Source organism: Rattus norvegicus, chromosome X (genome assembly GCF_021556685.1).
Source record: "Rattus norvegicus strain SHRSP/BbbUtx chromosome X, alternate assembly SHRSP_T2T, whole genome shotgun sequence".
In the NCBI taxonomy this organism is placed as follows: domain Eukaryota; kingdom Metazoa; phylum Chordata; class Mammalia; order Rodentia; family Muridae; genus Rattus; species Rattus norvegicus.
The window spans coordinates 39,576,589-39,599,524 of NC_141554.1; the positions used below are offsets into that span (position 1 = coordinate 39,576,589).

The following is a 22,936-nucleotide window of genomic DNA, read 5'->3' on the forward strand; positions in this document are numbered from 1 at the left end:
ATAGTTTTTTGGTAGTTGCTTAGTCCTTGGAAGCTCTGGTTGCTTGGCATTGTTGTTCATATGGGGTCTCGAGCCCCTTCAAGCTCTTCCAGTCCTTTCTCTGATTCCTTCAACGGGGGTCCTGTTCTCACTTCAGTGGTTTGCTGCTGGCATTCGCCTATGTATTTGCCGTATTCTGGCTGTGTCTCTCAGGAGCAATCTACATCCGGTTCTTGTCAGCCTGCAATTCTTTGCTTCATCCATGGGCCACACGTGGGGAGGCTCTGAATGGGTGTTCCTTCAGCCTCTGTTCTAAACTTTGCCTCCCTATTCCCTCCCAAGGGTATTCTTGTTCCCCTTTTAAAGAAGGAGTGAAGCATTCACATTTTGATCATCCGTCTTGAGTTTCATTTGTTCTAGGCATCTAGGGTAATTCAAGCATTTGGGCTAATAGCCACTTATCAATGAGTGCATACCATGTATGTCTTTCTGTGATTGGGTTAGCTCACTCAGGATGATATTTTCCAGTTCCAACCATTTGCCTACGAATTTCATAAAGTCGTTGTTTTTGATAGCTGAGTAATATTCCATTGTGTAGATGTACCACATTTTCTGTATCCATTCCTCTGTTGAAGGGCATCTGGGTTCTTTCCAGCTTCTGGCTATTATAAATAAGGCTGCTATGAACATAGTGGAGCATGTGTCTTTGTTGTATGTTGGGGCATCTTTTGGGTATATGCCCAGGAAAGGTATAGCTGGGTCCTCAGGTAGTTCAATGTCCAATTTTCTGAGGAACCTCCAGACTGATTTCCAGAATGGTTGTACCAGTCTGCAATTCCACCAACAATGGAAGAGTGTTCCTCTTTCTCCACATCCTCGCCAGCATCTGCTGTCACCTGAGTTTTTGATCTTAGTCATTCTGATTGGTGTAATTGGAATCCCAGGATCGTTTTGATTTGAAGTTCCCAGATCACTAAGGACTTCGAACATTTCTTTAGGTACTTCTCAGCCATTTGAGATTCCTGTTGTGAATTCTCCGTTTAGTTCTAAACCCTGTTTTTTGATTGAGTTGTTTGTTTTTTTGGTGGTTAGCTTCTTGAGTTCTTTATATATTTTGGATATTATTAGCCCTCTATGGGATGTGAAGTTAGTGAAGATTTTTTCCCAATGTGTAGGATGCCGATTTGTTTTACTGACTATGTCCTTTGCCTTACAGAAGCTTTCCAGTTTCATGATGTCCCATTTATCAATTCTTGATCTTAGAGCCTGAGCCATTGGAGTTCTGTTTAGGAAATTTCCCCTCCATGACAATGAGTTTGAGGCTCTTTCCCACTTTCTCTTCTATTAAGAGTCATTGTATCTGGTTTTATGTTGAGGTCCTTGATCCACTTGGGCTTGAGCTTTGTGCATGGTGACAAATATGGGTTTGTTTTTATTTTTCTACATAGAGATATCCAGTTAGACCAGGAAAATTTCTTGAAGATGCTTTCTTTTATCCATTGTTGTGTATTTTTTGGCTCCTTTGTCAAAGATCAAGTGTGTGTAAGTGTGTGGTTTTATTTCTGGGTCTTCAATTCTATTCCATTGATCAACCTGTCTGTCTCTGTACTAATACCATCAGTTTTTATCACTATTGCTCTGTACTAGAGCTTGAGGTCAGGGATGGTGATTCTCCAGAAATTCTTTTATTGTTAAGAACTGTTTTTACTATTCTGTGCTTTTTTGTTTTTCCAGATGAATTTGAGAATTGCTCTTTACATGTCTTTGAATTGTTTTGAGATTTTGATCAGGATTTCATTGAAACTGCAGATTGCTTTTGGTAGGATGGCCCTTTTTATTTACTATGTTAATTCTGCCAATCCATAAGCATGGGAGATCTCTCCATTTTCTGAGGTCTTCAATTTCTTTCTTGAGAGACTTGAAGTTCTTGTTATACAGATCTTTCACTTGCTTGGTTAGAGTTACTCCAAAGTATTTTATATTATTTGTGACTATTTTGAAGGGTGTTATTTCTTTAATTTCTATCTCAGCCCATTTATCATTTGTATCAAGGAAGGCTACCGATTTATTTGAATTAATTTTACAGTCACTTTGCTGTGGTTGCTTATGTATACTATCATATCATCTGTAAATAGTGATACTTTGCCTTCTTCTTTGCCAATTTGTATCCCCTTGATCTCCTTTTGTTGTCTTATTGTTGTAGCTAGAAATTTGAGTACTATATTGGATAGATGTTGGGAGAATGGGCATCCTTGTCCTGATTTTAGTGGGATTGCTTCAAGTATCTCTCCATTTAATTTGATATTGGCTGTTGTTTTGCTGTATATTGCTTTTATTATGTTTAGGTTTGGGCCTCGAATTTCTGATCTCTCTAACACTTTTAACACGAAGGGGTGTTTTGTTTTTCCAAATGTTTTTTCTGCATCTAAAAAGATGATCATGTGATTTTTTTCTTTCAGTTTGTTTATATAGTGGATTACATTGATGGTTTTCTATATTAAACCATCCCTGCATCCCTGGGATGAAGCCTACTTGATCATGGTGGATGATTGTTTTGATGTGCTCTTGAATTCGGTTTGCCAGAATTTTGTTGAGTATTTTTGCGTCGATATTCATAAGGGAAATTGGTCTGAAGTTCTCTTTCTTTGTTGGGTCTTTGTGTGGTTTAGGTATAAGAGTAATTGTGGCTTCATAGAAGGAATTCGGTAGTACTACGTTTCAATTTTGTGGAATAGTTTGGACAGTATTGGTATGAGGTCTTTTATGAAGGTCTGATAGAATTCTGCACTAAACCTATCTGGTCCTGGGCTTTTTTTGGTTGGGAGACTTTTAATGACTGCTTCTACTTCTTTAGGAGTTATAGGACTGTTTAGATGGTTTATCTGATCCTGATTTAAGTTTGGTACCTGGTATCTGTTTAGGAAATAGGATTTTCAAGTTTTGTTGAATATAGGCTTTTGTAGTAAGATCTGATGATTTTTTTAATTTCCTCTGATTCTGTAGTTATGTCTCCCTTTTCATTTCTGATTTTGTTAATTTGGACACACTCTCTGTGTCCTCTCGTTAGTCTGGCTAAGGGTTTATCTATCTTGTTGATTTTCTCAAAGAACCAACTTTTGGTTCTGTTGATTCTTTGTATAGTACTTTTTGTTTCTACTTGGTTGATTTCAGCTCTGAGTTTGATTATTTCCTGCCTTCTACTCCTCCTGGGTGTATTTGCTTCTTTTTGTTCTAGAGCTTTTAGGTGTGCTGTCAAGCTGCTGACATATGCTCTTTCCTGTTTCTTTCTGCAGGCACTCAGTGCTATGAATTTTCCTCTTAGCACAGCTTTCATTGTGTCCCATATGTTTGGGTATGTTGTACCTTCATTTTCAATAAATTCTAAAAAGTCTTTAATTTCTTTATTTCTTCATTGACTAAGTTATCATTGAGTAGGGCATTGTTTAGCTTCCATGTATATGTGGGCTTTCTGTTGTTATTGTTATTGAAAACCAGCCTTAGTCCGTGGTGATCTGATAGGATACGTGGGATTATTTCAGTCTTCTTGTATCTGTTGAGGCTTGTTTTTGACTGATTACATGGTGAACTTTTTATATGTAGCCGGGGCAACTTCGAACTTACAGTAATTCTTCTGTCTCAACCTTCAAAGTTCTGCGATCTCCATGCGCTATCCATTATGGTCTCTTAGTCCGTGTACTTTAACCTTCCGTATGGTGTGAAAGACCTGCATAAAACTGTTTACAGGCTGTTAAAAAGCCGGCTGGCTCGGGGTTGGGGATTTAGCTCAGTGGTAGTGCGCTTGCCTAGGAAGCGCAAGGCCCTGGGTTTGGTCCCCAGCTCCGAAAAAAAAAGAAAAAAAAAAAAAAGCCGGCTGGCTCAACATGCCTGTTTATCCCATTTAGTTGCCTATTGAATCAGTGGCTGGAGCTGGTAGTGGTGAGTGGAAATGCTGGTGAGAGCATAGATTCTAGGTGTGAGCAATTCAAATGAATGAAAATTTTCTAAAAGGTTAATTCTGGGCTGGAGAGATGGCTCAGGGGTTAAGAGCACCAACTGCTCTTCCAGAGGTCCTGAGTTCAATTCCCAGCAACCACATGGTGGCTCACAGCCATCTGTAATGGGATCTGACACCCTCTTCTGGTGTGTCTGAAGACAGCTACAGTGCACTCATCTAAATAAAAATTAATTAAAAAAAGTTTTAAAAAAAGATTAATTCTATGGGAATTGTCTTCTTTACATATTCATCAGGTGAGGTAGATTACAAAATGTATTCTAATGCCTTGCACCGCTTCTCATCAATCAGGTGGAGCTTATTCCTAAACCTCAACATCCTGACTAGCCTTGCAACTTGGGTTGACCATAGATTACGGTAAAAGTGACCCATGTGGACTTTGATCCCAGGCATGAAGAATCATTTTAGTTTCTTACTGCTTTGGGAGCTCTGCCAGTATGTGGGAAAAGCCACAGGTATGGGCTGTGGGAAGAGAGGCCATGCGGAGGAAAATAGCAGCACCAAGCCAACCCAATAGCCACCTGCAGAAGCATAAATGAACCCACCTGAGATCAGGGGCACTTGGCCCAGAACAGCAGAGTTGCCCAGCTGAACTCAGCCCAAATTACCAAGCCTCAGAATTTTGAACTGAAAAGGTAATTTTATTATACAGTGGTTGATAGTTCATATAGCCAGGTTTAGAAGCTCTTGGATAATCAAGGCTCAGCTTTAAACTATTTTCTGTCACTCCCAACATTCTTACTAACATCATCTAGAAATAATTGTGGCTAATTGGAGGAGAAAAGGAACTATTAGCAGGATTTCCCATAGTTCTACCTTTCTCTAGGAAAGCTTCAGAGCATGTTTGAAAAGCTACACACATAAAGGGCAGTAGGGTCAGAACTACAAGCTGATCACACCATAGAACTGACCCAGTGAGGGTGCTGGTCTTCTAGAGAGTGAGTCTAGAATGCCCCCACTATGACAGGATTATTACTTTTATTGCACAGGTGTTGGACTATCCTTGGAGCCTGGTGTCACAGTCAACTGCTTTTTATACTTTGTATCAAGAATTCAAAAGCCCATATGGATCGTATCTGGCCAAGGTTTGTCCTGTAGCCAGACAATGGGTTTGAAGAAACCAGGAAAATATTTGGACTGAGGACGTGGATTGGTAATAGAGTCCTTGTGTACCATGCAGAAGGCTGCAGATTCTATTCCCTAGCACCACACTTGCCCAAAAGAAAGTATCTGACAGTTTTAGCTTATTTAGTTGAAAGCAAGTAAACAACTTCATGAATAATGAGAATATTCTGATGCTGAACAGCCAAAAGAAGAATGTCAACACAGTGGATGAGGCCAGATTTGTAGTATGTTTCCATATTCTGTTAAGAAACACTTCTGAGGCTGTACCCCAGCCCTTGTTTACCTTCGTAGATATATGCTGGTGGACATTTAGAAATAGTGGGCCTAACTTGCATGTACCTCTGGCTACTGAGGTAGGAATAGTATATCTTCTGTTACTGGGCCCAAAGACACTGCATTCATTCCATAGTGTCCTACCCATAGGAACTGAATAATACATACTTTAGCGAGCCTATCGGTTGACTAGTTGCACAATGGATTTGGTTCATGTGACACTTGTTTTTATTTATTGTTTGTTTTGTGGTACTGAAAGGATGGTACCTAGGGCCTCATACCTACTAGGGAAGCACTCTGCCACTATGGTGGTCAGTCTTGACTGCCAACTTGATAGTATTTAGAATCACCCAGGCAACTCCTGCACTCATCTCTGCTTCCTGACTGTGGATACACAGTGACCAGTTAGTTGCCTTATATACCTGTAAAAATGACTCCCTGTCCTGATGGATTGCACCCTCAAACTTCAAGCCCCAATAAACCCTTCCTTAGGTTGCTTTTGTCATAATATTTTGTCATCTCAATGAAACAAATAATATATGGATTTAATGGCTACATTGCATCAACTAATCCCACAGTTAATAACCTAGACAATTCCACAACAAAATCCCCCATGCCACAACTATTTCAACACTTTGGGACTTGGCTTTGCTCTCATCTCTCTGCTTGTCCTATACCCTTAGCTGATACTTTCCTAGTGACCAACTTCCTAAGATTAGATCTCGTGCCACTGAGCTACACTTACGTCCATGTGGTTATGTCATGGTGATATAAAGGACTGGAGTTTTCTGCTTTTCATGAGACCCTGCTATTGGTGAGAATGATCCCAAATATGGAAGAAGTTCCTTATCCAAATTTAGTGCCACTGGGCTCTTCAGGGGTTGGAGAGGATAGTGCTAAGATGTCAGGAAGTCGAGAGGTGTGATTGTTATTGTAACATCTGGAGAAGGCCTTTATCTGGAGCTTGACAAAGAAGCCAAATAATTGAAGTCAGATCACTTAGCTCATCTAAGTTTGGTGTTTCTAAAATATGTTTAGCTCCATGCTAGAAGCTTCCAGTCTATTTGAATTTGTGGTCGAGTAGAACTTCTTATAATCTAGACAGAACTTGAATTTATTTATTCTCTCAGCATGCCAAAGATCTTTGTATAATATTAGTGATCCATTCATTAGAAATGTCTGGATTTATTAACTATTCTTATTAAAGCATTAGTTTCTTTGAAAAATGCCTAAAATGATATGCACAAAATATAGAATGTATTGAAATCAACTTGGGAAATTTTCAAATAACCTGAAACTATAATTTTAATTTTTATTGACTGTCTGTCTGTGTCTCTCTCTGTCTGTCTGTCAGTCTGTCTATCTATCTATCTATCTATCTATCTATCTATCTATCTATCTATCTATCTATCTATCTATCTTTCTATCTAAGCATGTAGTTCTGGCTGTCCTGGAACTTACTATGTAGACCAGGCTGGGCTCGAACTCATAGAGATCTGCCTGACTTTGCCTCCAGTGTTGGAACTAAAGGCATGCATCACTGTGATTGGCTCTTTTTTTTAATCTTTTGAGACAGGGTCTTGTTCTGTAGCTCAAGCTAGCCTGGAATTAACCATGTAGCCCAAACTGACCTCCTATTTATGGTGATCTTCCTGTCTTAGCTTCCTGAGTGCTGTGATGAAAGTCATGCACTATAAGCCTGGTTTTTTACTTTTGAAAAGCACTAAAAATGTCAGAAAACGAACTATCTGCAACACTAATCCTTTGGCTTGTTAGTTATGTCTGAGTTGCCAGAACCAGCAGAAGCTTTATATAATTCTGGCAGTTCATTTGCATTCACCTGAGACTTCTCTGCTTCCAGCTGCACAGAACTTTCTGTGATTTGCAAAGCCCTGAAACTTAAGCCAGAATCCTGAAAGTAATTTTCTCTTGTACTCTGTGCTATAATTGCATTTTAATTCAGTTCTGGTGTCAAGATTGCTTATGTGTATATATTGTGTTTTCTTCATTTCATTAGTTCCTGGTATTTAGGCCAAGTGCCTGGCACAGTTTGTCTTTGGTAAATTTTACTTATTACTGTGGAGCCTGCTATTCTTCTCTCCTAAATTGATGGAGACGGCCCTTTGTGACTTGGCACTTTATGTCATGGCCCACCTTCCCCTTTGCTGACCTTTGTGTGGTTGGATCCTATTTCGTCCTTGGCATGTGCCAGCTCTGAGGACCCCCTGAACTTGTAGTGATGAGTGCCCACTTCATTGCGTCCACCTGGGCAGCTTGGAAAGCCAAGGCATCAGCTTGTCAAAGAAGGCCTGGTTAAAAAAGTCACAAGAGAACCTCATCATCAATGTTATCATCACATTAGTCCCCATTCTCCTCATATTAGGTGCAAAAGAAAAAAAAGCTACCATAGGGTCAAGCATAGCAGTCTACATTTGTAATCCCAAAACATGAGGGGGAGGTAAAAGCTGGAGTATCCCAAATTTAAGCCCCACCTTGGCTGCACGAGACCATGTGACTTTGCTCCAAAGCCTGTATTGGATACCTGTCCGAAGTCCATCATACCTGTCTTCAGTTTGGTAGTTTCTTTTCTTTGCTGTCATGCTTACCTTTACGGACTATGAGCTGTGCAGGTTCTCTCCATTCTTCCAAGAGTCCCTAGACAGTACCTCCTTGAAGGATCTAGTATCCTGCTGTGGAGTGTCTCTTAGGTATGTTGAGAGTGTGGAAAGTAATCACTACAGTGAGATCTGTACACACAAGGGGTTCTGTCTTCTTACTTTCAAGAACTCCTAATGAACCAGCCTGCTGGTGGATACAGTTAAGAGTTCTTGAGTTCTATAGCAGTGAATAACAAATACTTGTCTCCAGAGCTTGATCCACCTGCTGACCTTAGACTCATGGATATCAAACTGTAGATTATTCTCTGTTGATGGAATCTGTTCTTGGCTACTGAAGGTGAGGGTTGTTTCCTGCTGAGCTGAGCTTCATGCAGCCTGGACTTTCAAGCTTAATATGTGGTTCTCAAACTCCCCATAATTACCTATGAGGTCTATTTCTTACCCCTGGGCCATGATAGGTTTCGTTTGAGTGATCTGACTTGCTATTTCCATTTTTTACATCCTTCCAGGGCAGCTCAGTTTAAAACAGAAGGCTCTTTTTCAAGATGGCAGCTGGCCACATTACCTTCCAAGTCATATAGAGCACAAAATGGGATTACCTCTCTATTACTGACCCATTTCTGGAAGACCCAGTCTCATCAAAACCGACAACTAGACTTGAGGCTTGTGGGATTGTCCTGTGTTTCCTTTCACTAAGACCACCTCACCTGGATTACTTGTGGATGAAGCTTCTGCTTCCTTTCCTCCCACTTGGGAGCCCTGTGATTGGAGCTGTTTTCTACCTGGCTTTTGGAGGGTTATGCTATTTGTAATCTTTAGCTTTCCCATCCATGTAGCTAAGGATGACCTTGAACTCTTGATCCTCCTGTCTCTACCTGAGTGCTGGGATTATAGGTACATACCACCTCGGCTCACCCATGGCTCTTGATCCCCCTGTCTCTACCTGAGTGCTGGGATTATAGGTATATACCACCCCTTGGCTCACCCATGGCTCTTGATCCCCCTGTCTCTACCTGAGAGCTGGGATTATAGGTATATACCACCTCGGCTCAGCCATGGCTCTTGCGCTCTTCTGTTGGCCTGCCATTGCATTTGTGAATTTATGCAGCTATCCTTTTTAAATTTTCCTTTTAAAATACAGATGGGGAGGACAATCTTTTCCAGCTGTACATATGACAGGGGATTAATTTCTACAATCTATAAATATTTCCAAAAATTAAACACCAAACTACTCAAATCATTCAATCAATGAATGGAAAAATGAAAGGTAGTTATCAAAAGAAGAAACACAAGTAAATAGTAAATATTTAAAAAAATGTGCAAATGAAAACATTGAGATTTCATCTCACAGCGGCAGAGTAGGCTATCAAGAAAACAAATGATAAGTAAATCCTGGCAAGGATGTGGTAAAAAGGAACCCTTATTTACTACTAGAAGGAATGTAAACTGGCGTGACCACTGTGGAAAGCAGTGTAGAGGTTCCTTAAAAGACTAAAAATTACTTTTTTGATCTGCCTTCTGCAGTGGAACTGCTGCTAAGATACAGTTTTTCATAAAGACCCTCATGGGGAAGACCATCATGCTCTAGGTTGAAACCTCAAACACTGTGGAAAAATGGAAAGCCAGGACCCATGCTTAGGAAGCCATTCCCCCTGATGAGCCAAGGCTGCTCTTTGTTGGTAAGCAGTTAGAAGATGGTTGTACTTTGAGTACAACATTCAGGAGGAGTCTGTCCTTTATCTTGTGTTGAGATTTCGTGGTGGTGCTGAGAAGAGGAAGAGGTTTTACAGCCTTCCCGAGCAGAATGAACAGAGGAGAAAGAAGGTTAAGCTGGCTCTGCGGCAATGGATAAGGTGGATGAAAATGGCCTGGATTGAGAGTCCCTTCTGATAAATGTGGTGCTGGAGTTTTCATGGGTAGCCACTTTAACAGACAGTACTGTGGCAAGTGTTGTTTGACTTAACTGCTTCAACAAATCAGAAGACAAGTAATGGTTAATAAAATGGTAGGAACTAAAAAGAGCCAAAAATAGGACTTCAAGATAGCTCCTTGGGTAAAGATACCCAGTGTTAACCCTGATTGTGGGACTGTGAAAGACACCCTGGTTCCTGCGAAAGGCATCCTGGTTCCCGGTTGAGGAGGTTTGAAATCCCGGTGAGCCTGAAAGGGACCGTAGACATTTCAGCTTACTCCCATGAAACCAGGCCTGTCCCTAGTCGCAGCCCTCCATAGATTTGTGGCCATCAGTCACTTAAGGGCAGCGCCCCAAGTCCCTCTACAGATAGAGGATATGACCATAGGTCACATAGGTTCAAGGCAGAGATATCCATTGTAATGAGGGAACCAAAGGCCTGGAGGCTTAGCCAATAACTTTTTCTTCCCAGACATTTCTCCCTACAAAAGGTATTTAATCTCAGGCCCACCCTGAGAAGTGGGGCACGGCTTTACTCATCGACTTTTTGCCATGACAAAAAAAAAAAAACACCTTAAAACCACAGACTGTCTCTTTTCATTGGTATCTGCCGTGGGGAGCCACAGAGAAGGCCTTCACATACAAAGCTGCTGCCTAATCTCCCATAGAAAGCCTCCCTGCATTCCCAGCCACCAAGGCCACCAAGCCTACAGCCTGGCTACCATCCAGCCAAAGACTCTCCCCCGCAGGACCAGCCAGAGTGTTCCCCTCATTATCTGTGTCCCTGGGATAGATCTAGTCTGAGTGTCCTCCTACTCCGTTCTCAGCTCTTCTGTGGCATCCCAGTAGAGCCTGGGTACCCAAGAGCCTGAGAACCTTATGGCCCTGGTGTCCTTGCAGGCTTGGGGACATAGGAGCCAGCTCTGGCTGTGTCCTGCACCACAGGCAGAGTTCCCGCTCTTCCCCACCCCTGGTGTGGTGTCCTGTGGCTTCCTACAGCCAACACTGGCCTGGTGGTTGTGGCATGGGGTAAGCATGGTCAAACTTCCTGTGTCCTGCCTCCTGAGTGGCCTGAGCCCTGTGGCAGAGTGGACTCGGGACTCCATTAACCCTGCACCTGATGACCTGAGGCCAATCCCTTAGATCCACAGGGTAGAAGGAGAACATTGAAAGTCTTCTGAATTCCACATGTGTATCATGACACATGAATGTGCACATAGATATGAAAATGAATTAAGAAATTAAAAGAGAACTAAAAACAGAACTGCTGTATGACTCAACCATACCCAACTTATGAGACTATGCTCAAAGGAATGTAAATCAGTGCTCATTGCTACACTCTTCACAATAGCCAAGTTATACAGTCAGTCCAAATGTACATTAGTCATCAACAGGGAAGTGGAGAAAGAAAACAGGATACATACATACAATGACATTTTTCCTAATTGTAAAGAAGAACGAAATTATGACATTTGTAGGATGGAAATAGCAATCATGTTAATTGATTGCCAAATATAACAGATCATGTTAAATGACACAAGCCAAACAGTACATGTTTTATCTCATATGCAGAATCCTGATTTAAATACACACACACACACACACACACACCCACTAAAACAGAAGGAGGAACTATATTAGAGGTGGTTGGAGACCAATAAGGTAGAGGGAGGAGGGATGGGGGAGGGTAATTGTGGGTGAGTAAGAATAAGATACAATAATAAAGATTATGAAAATGTCATAATTGAAAATCATTATTTTGTATACTAAGGAAAATATTTAATAAATACATCTTCTAGTTACATAAGGTTAAAAAATATATTTATTTGCTTTAGTTGATAGTTATACAGTTTGTTCTCCAAAGATGTAAGACACCACATGTGGGGTTTTTTCATCATGCCATGAAGAATTAAAAATGTAATTAGTATATTTATTTTGTTAGCCCGACAAGTTAATAGTATGACTACTTTGGAAAAGGGAAAGATGATTTTAAAATGCAAGACTTGTGGACAGGAAGGTGTTTCTTGGATAAAAGCACTTACTGCATAAGACTGGTGACCTGAGCTCAGTTCCCAGAATCCTCATAGTGGCTGGATGCAGTGCCAAACATGAGTATCGCCAACATTCTTACCTTGACATGGGAGGTAGACATAGAAGAATTGCCCAGAAGATCAGCTAGCCTGGAGGATCCAGTGAGTACAGGAGCAACGAGAGAGACTGTGCCTCAGAAGCAAGAGGAAGATGAGAACCAACTTGTGAAAGTTGTTCTCTTACCTCTGTTTGTGTACACAAAAAAATTAAAAATGCAAAACCTAAGCTTGAGAGAGTTTCATCCTTGTAGGAGCCTGTAATAGGCATACTGAGAACCATAATGCAAGATGGAAGTTATAAGTACCAGAGCATAAGGTCAAAACCTCCTTTTAGATCTTACTCATAAGCTACAGTGTGTGGGGAACTTGACAGAGCCTTACACTCTATCTACTTGGAATGCTTTATTCTAATAGGTGACATCAGAACCCTAAGCTCATCAGTTCTCTGAACTGTCAACACAGTGTAAAGCATCAGTTAGCCTTAGTTCAGAGAAAAGAGCCCCATGCTTGTGAGGGAAGTCTGGGCTTGATGAGTGTGAACCCTTGAAGCCTTGTCCCACTGGACACTTCATTCTGAAGTTGCACTTAATAGCAGATGGAATGGGAATGTTTCTGGTTTATTTCTATGACACTTCTTGCTGACGGGATGTTTGATTTTGTCTCTTGCTCTTTGTAGTTTACAAAATTTTGAAAACGTGATTCAAAATGTACAAGATATACAATAATATAGAGTAAACTGTTGCTTCTTCCTGTGCTCTTGATTCTAGAGGCAGCCAGCAGACACTTTTGTAAGCTTCAACTTACAGAGATGGCTTACCTTTAAACTGTGTGCGTTCACACCCTGCAAGTGATCTGATCCCCGCCATGGTAATTGCTGAGCACCATGTCATTGTCTCAGTTTATCCTAAGGTAAACTGAGGATCCCGAGTACTTCTTCATTCCTTGTTAGTTGGTGATCTTTTACAGAAAACAACAGAACTCACTCTAGGGCAAGCCAAAAGCGATAAGGGTTTAAGTAAGTCACAGATGATTTAGAGCTGCAGAAACAGGGTAGGGGTGGGGGTGGAGGTGGGGTTCCAGCTTGCTGGAAACAAAGCCCTAAGCCACATCTACTACTCATGCCAAGTAGAAGCCATATGTACTGTTGCCTTCATTACATGTAGACACCAGGAGTCTGACAGTAACTATTTCTTTTCCTACTCTTCTACCAGAAAGGTCACTCACTCTTTAGCTATATCTGCAAAAGTAGAAGCTCTCAACATAGTCCTTTTTCTTCCACGTCACTCTTCAGAGCGTGATATTTTCTTTAAAATTGGCTATTTTGTTTATTTACATTTCAAATGTTATCCCCCTTCCTGGTTTCCCCTCACAAACCTCCAATCCCATCCCTCCCCCGATTCTGTGAGGGAGCTCTCCCACTCACCCACCCACTCCCGCCTCACTGCCCTAGCATTCCCCTATGTTGGAGCATCAAGTCTCCACAGGACCAAGGGCCTCTCCTCCCATTTATGCTAGCTACAGCCATCTCTGCTACATATGCAGCTGGAGCCATGGGTCCCTCCATGTGTACTCTTTGGTTGGTGGTTTAGTCCCTGGGAGTTCTGGGGGGTCTGGTTGGTTGGTATTGTTGTTCTTCCTATGGTGTTGCAAACCCCTTCAGCTTCTTCAGTCTTTTCCCTAACTCCACCATTGGGGTCCTCATGCTCAGCCCAATGATTGACTGTGAGCATCCACATCTGTATTGGTCAGGCTCTGGCAGAGCCTCTCAGGGGACAGCCATATCAGGCTCCTGTCAGCATGCACTTTTGGCATCAGCAATAGTGACTGAGTTTGGTTTCTGCGGATGGGATGGATCCCCAGGTTTCTGGATGGCCTTTCCTTCAGTCTCTGCTCCACTCTTTGTCCCTGTATTTCCTTTCGACAGGAGCCATTCTTGGTTAAAATGTGGAGATGGGTGGGTGGCCCCATCCCTCAACCATGAATGCTATTTTGAAATTATTAATGGATTTCTAGATGACCTGTTTATAGCTCATTTACATGGGAATTAGGATATTTTATTTTTACTTTTTTTTTTTTTTTGAGACAAGGTTTCTCTATGTAGTTTCGGCTGTCCTGGAATTAACTCTGTAGACTAGGCTGGCCTCCAACTCACAGAGACCCACCTGCATCTGCCTCATTAGTTCCCTGGGTGGGGAGAGATTAGAGGTGTGTGCCACCACCACCTGGCTGATACATCGGCCCCCTGAGTGCTAGGATTATAGGCATGTTACCACATATGGTTTTATGTGGTGCTAGGTATCTAACCCAGGGCTTTTTCATGGAGACTGCCAACTCTCCTCACAAAGCCGCATTCTCAGCAAAGCTACTTCAGAAGAATAATTTACAGCTACTTGTAAGAAGAATGAAATTAATGTTTCAGGGATAACACTTTCCTTAATGAAATTCTAAGTTAGTATTTGCCATTGTCAAACGGGTTGCAAAATGATCATCTGTAAAGGCCATTTTCAGCTTGTGTACTGTATCAGGAAGTGGGCTGGTTTGCCCATGAGCAGCAGTAGTTTTCCAACCCTGATATAATGAACAGAGTGTGAGCCTTATCACATGTAGTTTGATGCTGGCTTTGAATTTGAGACCTTGAATATCTCACTTAACTTTTTGACCTGGGAGCTTTATTTGTATATAGCTAGGGGGCATTCTATTATGTTATTTAATGTATATTATATTACTATGCATAAAGCATAGGAAAAGATTAAGAAGATCTTCTATTCACCTATGAGTGTGCCCTTCAAATTCTCTTCCATGTTGTTATTGAGTGTGCCAATTGACACCCACTAGGGTGTACTGAGCATAAGAAAGCAGATCTCTAAAATGGCAAGGCATCACTGAGATACTCTATTCTAAATCTCATGGCTACGATGAATACGGGTGAACAGTTAGGTTTGAACCAGTAGTGTCCTAGCCGAATAATTAGGGAATAGGGCATTTCAAAATCTCTTCTATTTTTGTAGGAACTCTTGCCTATATGGTATATAGATAAAGCTAATAATTTAGCAGGTACTTATAAAAGTAATTACAGCATGAGTAAGAGCTGTCTATTTCTGCTGGCTGTATAAACTAACCAGTAGATATTCATTGAGTAGAAAAGTGTACAGCAAACATCGTGAAGTATGATTCCTGGGAACAGCCACGATAAAACCATACCACTGACTTGTGCTGGGCACTGGAAGACAAGATGGGATGGGGTGGAATGGAAATGATTAACAGTACAAATAGTGCATTTCCTTCTTTTGCTTCTTCTTTGCCAGGAAGTGAGCTGTTTTGCCTGGTGGGGTCTCTTGCCCTCATATGCTGTCCACAATGGACTGAAGTCACGGAAGCTGAGTGAAAGAAAGCCTTGCCCACTTCAGTTATTTGTGTCAGATACTTTGTCACAGCAGTGAAAAGTCTAACATAGTGTCATGGAATTGCATAAGGTTTCAGAGTTAACATCAGTCCTTGGGTAGCTTGAAGTACAAGCCTGGCTGGCAATGAAACAAAGATACAATTGGTTTCTATGTAGGGGACTCCTGAATGGGTATTGAGAAACAGACTAGTGTCTGGTGTGCTTACAGCCTTACTTTACATCAGGGTGGGGAGCGTTGAAAGGGTGGTTTGGATCAGATAGAAGGGCCTTAAAAGCCATACTCAGGACTGAATTTTACATGGAGGGGTTTGGCACAAGGAGACTGGGAAGCACTTTGGAACTGTGGAGGGAATGCTGGTGAGTCAAGGTACACAGTCTAGAGCGGGACATGAACCTGGTAAAGTGAGAGCAGAGACTGAACTTACTAGCTGCAGGGGAAAGGGGACAGGAGATAGGAGAGGGGAGAGAGGGGCAGAGAGAGAGGAGCACAGAAGGGGGGGCAGAGAGAGAGGGGAGAGTTTCTTGGAGGTTTCTTCTAGCCCCTCCTACTAAAAATAAAAAAAAAATAGACTTCTTTTGTGGAGGCCTTTAAAAATACTTGGAAAAGAGAAGCATAGTCAAACCTTTGAACTATTCAAAAACTTTGTTACCTTAAATCTAGGAAAGAAAGTATTATTTTGGCCAAACTGGAACATGTGTGGACTGGCTACTTAGTACAGTCACTTAACCTTACAGAAAAAGGTAGGCGGGAAGCTATTTTAGTGACCTTTGATCTCCTTCTGGAACTGTGTCCATATTCTTCCCAAATGGCCAGTGAATTTTTCTATTTGTATCCAACATCCAGTTTAGTGTGCATCTGTAAGTTGCAAGGAAGTTGAGCTCATCCATTCTTTTTTGCCATGTCTTGCTTTCCACCTGAGAAAACAAACCCTACTCTGAAGGTTTGTATTGTATATTGGAAATCTGCACAGTCTGTAATCTAAGATCCAGCAGAGTGGTACATGTTTAGAGTAAGCTAAAGAAGATGGGTGAAGGAGGTAGCTTATGAAATATCTCCTGCTAATCCAGTAGCTAGATATATCACTTTTTAAACTTTAGATAGCATTAAAATGTTTCTACCCACACCTTAGAACTTTTCTATGGAGAAATTAACCAAAAACTACTTTGAATCTTTTTCAAATTTTTTTTTAAGATTTATTTATTTATTATATATAAGTACACGCTATAGCTGTCTTCAGATACACCAGAAGAGGGCATCGGATCTCTTTACAGATGGCTGTGAGCCACCATGTGGTTGCTGGGAATTGAACTCATAACCTCTGGAAGAGCAGTCGGGTGCTCTTAACCTAACCGCTGAGCCATCTCTCCAGCCCCTTGAATCTTAATGAACAAAACCAACAAAACAACACAACAGCAACCCCCTTCTGAAAGCAGCATGTCTTTTGGATTGCAAATTCTCAGGCTGATGAGGCTCTACTCCATAGGTAAATTCCAGAGCTTTATATTTATTTTCTCTTCTTTGAAGCGTGTGTATTTCAGAAAGGTCTTGGTATGTCTCTAGGAGGTTTGGTGTACAAAGAGCAAGAGTGGCTTAAGGACTGACTGTACTATGTGTCTGTCCTATTTTGGCTAAAGTGCAGTGATTCTAATAGTATACATTAAAATATAGAACCAAATGTAAATAAGGTGGTTTTCTGATGTCAGATATGGTGAGTTTTAAAGTACCCTGATGAGTTTTACCAGCAATTTCTGTTACCTGTTGTAAAACACTTTCTGGTTTGAAATAGTAGCTACAGTAAAGGAATAACTCAAAGTCAATTTGATAGTAAATTCGTACTTTTTAAAAAGTGTTTTCATTACATTTTATTTATTTCTCTCGCATGTGGGTGCATGTGGCATGGACGCACATTTCACGGTGTGCAAATGTGGTGCTCAGAGAACAGCCTACAGGGGTTGGTTCTCTCCTTTCTTCATATAGATCTTGGGGATAAAACTGAGGTGGTCAGGCTTTCTGGCAGGTGCCACTGCCTGCTGAAACATCTTGTGACCTCCTTCATTAATACTTTTTGAAATGTAATTATACACTTTATAAAATATAGTTCACTTGTTCACCCACAAAGGACTATAGTTATTTATATTAGGAGTTATCCTATAAGACAACTATTTTGATGCTGAAACTACATGAATGTTCTTGGTCATGTTTTCCATGTACAGCCTCATTTATAACGTAAGATGTGTAATTTACGTATTCATAGTAGTGGACAGATTATGAAACTCACCTACATTTTATTTTTGAGTGTAAGTTTCATTCCCTTGGTTGAGAATTGATTGTATTTTGGGTGTCTATTTTTTTGTGTTAGAAGTTAAAATAAAAGTTGTTCCTGGACTTGAAGAGAATTCATGTTAATGGGAAGGGAAGCAGAATGAAAGAAAGAACAAGAGTGGAATGGACAGTATAGAACTTTAAGTGAACTGTCATGAACCTAGCTTCAACAATTATTAACTCTTGGTTTTGCCCGATTTCCCCACATGCTCTGTCTTCTCTTCCTTTTTTGAAATACTTCCAAGACAAAGTATCCTGGGATGGGTATTTTTAGACATTTGAATAGAGTGCTTTTGGAATGCATTGGGAAAATAAACTATTATACCCAAGAGTTTAGGAAGGATCTGTGGAGAGAAATAGTTGAGTTCAGTCTAGGTGTGAAGGAAGATACTCTCATTATAGAGGACAGAACAGTACCATCAGTTACTGTACTGTTAAGTATTTATGTGCATTGTGCTTTTTTTGTTTCTCTGCAATGGGCACCTGAGGTGTAATTTACTAAGAAGTGACCTTAATTGTTAACTTTATTTTTGTGACACTGGGGTTGAATCTAGGGCTTTGTGCATGGTAGGTAATTATGCTGCCACTGAGTTTTATCCCTAGCTCTTGACCAGTTAACATTCAATTTTGGCAAACCGGGATAATGCATAAGTAGTGGTAATGACTAATCTGTTCTTTCTCCACTCCAATGACTTTCTAGACTTTGTACATTAGAACCTTCTCCCTTGAAAAGTCATCCATTCTCTTTTATAAAGAGAGGAACAGCCAACGTTTGTCATCTTTATTTTTGTCTTCAAAAGAGGAGGAATAATCAGTTCTGAAACATTTTGAGTAGGCAGAAATTAATGATTTGAATCAAAAGCCTCTCTGTAAACTAGAGGGAAAACACTCGACCATTGAGTACATGTAGGTTCCCGGGAGTAGGTTTTGGTTAGTTATACTGTGAAAACGTCAAGGTTTCATCATATAGCTTTGCCTCATTTTTCCTGTTATGAAATGGGGTTTTCAGTATCATTTTTCTTGTCTGTTTCAGATCACAGAACTGTGTGGTGCAAAGCGGGTTGGCTATTTTGGACCAACCCAGTTTTACGTTGCCCTGAAATTGATTGCTGCAGCACAGGCTGGCCTCCCTGTGAGGACAGAGAGTATTAAATGTGGTGAGTAGATCATATTTCTATGTTATATTATCTATAACAGGTTTCTTATTTGTGTGAATCTTTTTGGTGTGTCTAAGGCGTGTTCTGTAAGCTTTTGTGGAATTTCTCCTAGCTTCCTCTTACCTTCTCTGGTAATAAAATAAGGAAACTCATCAGGTAGCGTTAGTTTCTTTTCTTTTTTTTCAGATGGGGAAAATTCATAGTGAGCTGGGATTAGATCCTTTCAGCTGGTGGTTAAGATAGATTTTATTCTTTTTTTTTTTTTTCGGGGCTGGGGACCGAACCCAGGACCTTGTGCTTCCTAGGTAAGCGCTCTACCACTGAGCCAAATCCCCAACCTAGATTTTATTCTTTAGCCAGATGACACTGGGACAGAAATTCTCCAGACTGTGGCAAAATAATATTCCATTTAATTTCCACTTGAATGCCGGTAACATCATTTAAGACTCTGTTAGGGATTAGAGTAGAATAATGACGTGGCTGTCCCTGTCTCCCCTCCAATTCTGTGTGCTCATCTTTTAAATCTGGGTTCCTGAATTAGCTATTCTGAGGACTTAGGAGTTACCAAGATTTTGGCAGAACGAATTTAACTTCTCAAGAGTTCTTTTGCTTGTTTTGTTCTTTCTCATCCTGGGATGAAACCCAGGGCATCTTGTGCATGTTAGACAAAGGTTCTACCACTGAGCTCTGTTCCTCCCCTTCTTGGAGTTCTGAAGATCCAGGTGGTGACACAAGGGAAAGCATTTTAATCATTTGTCACTCTAAACTAAGCCAGTCAGAATTCTGATTCCCTGGAAGTGCTCAAGGAAATTGTGCAGAACCTCTTCTAGTCTGCTTGTCATGCTTCCCTTGAGAATAACCTAGACTACTTTAAATTCAAAGTGAAAAGATGCGAAATTTATATTTAATTAGCCCGGGCTCCATTCATGGAAGTGGAACTTTTGAGAGCTCTGTTGGTAATTCTTACATAAAATTAAGGTTGAGAATAACTTCACATGAGAGTCATGTGAAGCATTTCTAAGAACTTATAGAGTATGAATATATATTTCATGATATTGGCACACAGGGCACACCATTTAAGGGAACACATAATAATAATAATAATAATAATAATAATATTGTTTAAGTGCTAAATATGCATGTATATGACCCTACTGGCCAGTGCCTCCCTAATGCAGATACTAAGCATTTCTGGAGTCTCACCCTGGTTGCCACTAGAGTTAAATCGATAACTGGACAGGTTACCAGGTGAGTAGGAGTGTGACTTATGGAACACAAAGAATTCTGCTGTCTAGCCTTTCTGGAGAATGAACATATGTGAGAACCAAGGGAACGTTAGACTCAGTGCAGGGTAGGGTTCTTACCCTTTTTGTTGGTGCCACAAACCATTTTGGCAAATTGAATCCTTCTTGGGCTTTATTTTTATTTTAGGGCCTGGAATCAAACCCAGTGCCTTCGCCATACTAAGCATGTACTTTGCTACCGACCTCCACTCCAGCCCAGAACAATGTTTCAAATATGTTCAAAGGAATAGGATTATAAAAGAAACCAATTAACATATCTCAGCAATATACAGACATCTTTTTTCATCTTTATTAAATTGGGTATTTCTTTTTTTTATTTTTTATTTATCTTTATTAAATTGGGTATTTATTATTTACATTTCTAATGTTATTCCCTTTCCCAGATTTCAGGCCAACATCCCCCTAACCCCTCCCCCTCCCCTTCTCTATGGGTGTTCCCCTCCCCATCCTCCCCCCCCATTACTGCCCTCCCCCAACAATCACGTTCACTGGGGGTTCAATCTTAGCAGGACCAAGGGCTTCCCCTTCCACTGGTGCCCTTACTAGGCTATTCATTGCTACCTATGAGGTTGGAGCCCAGGGTCAGTCCATGTATAGTCTTTGGGTAGTGGCTTAGTCCCTGGAAGCTCTAGTTGCTTGGCATTGTTGTTCATATGGGGTCTCAAGCCCCTTCAAGCTCTTCCAGTTCTTTCTCTGATTCCTTCAACAGGGGTCCCATTCTCAGTTCAGTGTTTTGCTGCTGGCATTCGCCTATGTATTTGCCATATTCTGGCTGTGTCTCTCAGGAGAGATCTACATCCGGTTCCTGTCGGCCTGCACTTCTTTGCTTCATCCATCTTATCTAGTTTGGTGGCTGTATATGTATGGGCCACATGTGGGGCAGGCTCTGAGTGGGCGTTCCCTTAGCCTCTGTTCTAAACTTTGCCTCCCTATCCCCTCCTAAGGGTATTCTTGTTCTCCTTTAAAAGAAGGAGTGAAGCATTCACATTTTGATCATTCGTCTTGAGTTTCATATGTTCTGTGCATTTAGGGTAATTCAAGCATTTGGGCTAGTAGCCACTTATCAATGAGTGCATACCATGTGTGTTTTTCTGTGATTGGGTTAGCTCACTCAGGATGATATTTTCCAGTTCCATCCATTTGCCTATGAATTTCATAAAGTCATTGTTTTCGATAGCTGAGTAGTATTCCATTGTGTAGATGTACCACATTTTCTGTATCCATTCCTCTGTTGAAGGGCATCTGGGTTCTTTCCAGCTTCTGGCTATTATAAATAAGGCTGCTGTGAACATAGTGGAGTATGTGTCTTTGTTATATGTTTGTGCATCTTTTGGGTATATGCCCAAGAGAGTTATAGCTGGGTCCTCAGGTAGTTCAATGTCCAATTCTCTGAGGATTCTCCAGACTGATTTCCAGAATGGTTGTACCAGTTTGCAATCCCAACAACAATGGAAGAGTGTTCCTCTTTCTCCACATCCTTGCCAGTATCTGCTATCACCTGAGTTTTTTATCTTAGCCATTCTGACTGGTGTGAGGTGGAATCTCAGGGTTGTTTTGATTTGCATTTCCCTTATGACTAAAGATGTTGAACATTTCTTTAGGTGCTTCTCAGCCATTTGACATTTCTCAGCTGTGAATTCTTTGTTTAGCTCTGAACCCCATTTTTTAATAGGGTTATTTGTCTCCCTGTGGTCTAAATTCTTGAGTTCTTTGTACATTTTGGATATAAGGCCTCTATCTGTTGTAGGATTGGTAAAGATCTTTTCCCAATCTGTTGGTTGTCATTTTGTCCTAACAACAGTGTCCTTTGCCTTACAGAAGCTTTGTAGTTTTATGAGATCCCATTTGTCGATTCTTGATCTTAGAGCATAAGCCATTGGTGTTTTGTTCAGGAAATTTTCTCCAGTGCCCATGTGTTCCAGATGCTTCCCTAGTTTTTCTTCTATTAGTTTGAGTGTATCTGGTTTGATGTGGAGGTCCTTGATCCATTTGGACTTATGCTTTGTACAGGGTGATAAGCATGGATCGATCTGCATTCTTCTACATGTTAACCTCCAGTTGAACCAGCACCATTTGCTGAAAATGCTATCTTTTTTCCACTTGATGGTTTTGGCTCCTTTGTCAAAAATCAAGTGACCATAGGTGTGTGGGTTCATTTCTGGGTCTTCAATTCTATTCCACTGGTCTATCTGTCTGTCTCTGTACCAATACCATGCAGTTTTTATCACTATTGCTCTGTAATACTGCTTGAGTTCAGGGATAGTGATTCCCCCTGAAGTCCTTTTATTGTTGAGGATAGTTTTAGCTATCCTGGGTTTTTTGTTATTCCAGATGAATTTGCAAATTGTTCTGTCTAACTCTTTGAAGAATTGGATTGGTATTTTGATGGGGATTGCATTGAATCTGTAGTAGATCGCTTTTGGTAAAATGGCCCATTTTTACTATATTAACCCTGCCAATCCATGAGCATGGGAGATCTTTCCATCTTCTGAGATCTTCTTCAATTTCTTTCTTCAGAGGTTTGGAGTTCTTATCATACAGATCTTTCACTTGCTTGGTTAAAGTCACACCGAGGTATTTTATATTATTTGGGACTATTATGAAGGGTGTTGTTTCCCGAATTTCTTTCTCAGCTTGTTTCTCTTTTGTGTAGAGGAAGGCAACTGATTTATTTGAGTGAATTTTATACCCAGCCACTTTGCTGAAGTTGTTAATCAGGTTTAGTAGTTGTCTGGTGGAA

The 22,936-nt window shown here is 40.8% G+C and overlaps 1 protein-coding gene across 16 annotated transcripts in view; it reads left to right on the forward strand.

Annotated features, from left to right (window-relative positions):
* Positions 1-22,936, forward strand: part of Reps2 (RALBP1 associated Eps domain containing 2) — a 272,827-nt gene that overhangs the window by 71,919 nt on the left and 177,972 nt on the right. For all 16 annotated transcript variants that reach the window (NM_001427498.1, XM_087600303.1, XM_087600310.1 and 13 more), the window contains exon 2: positions 18,769-18,892. In NM_001427498.1, coding sequence (NP_001414427.1) covers positions 18,769-18,892 — 124 coding nt within the window. The remainder of the gene's footprint in view (positions 1-18,768; positions 18,893-22,936) is intronic.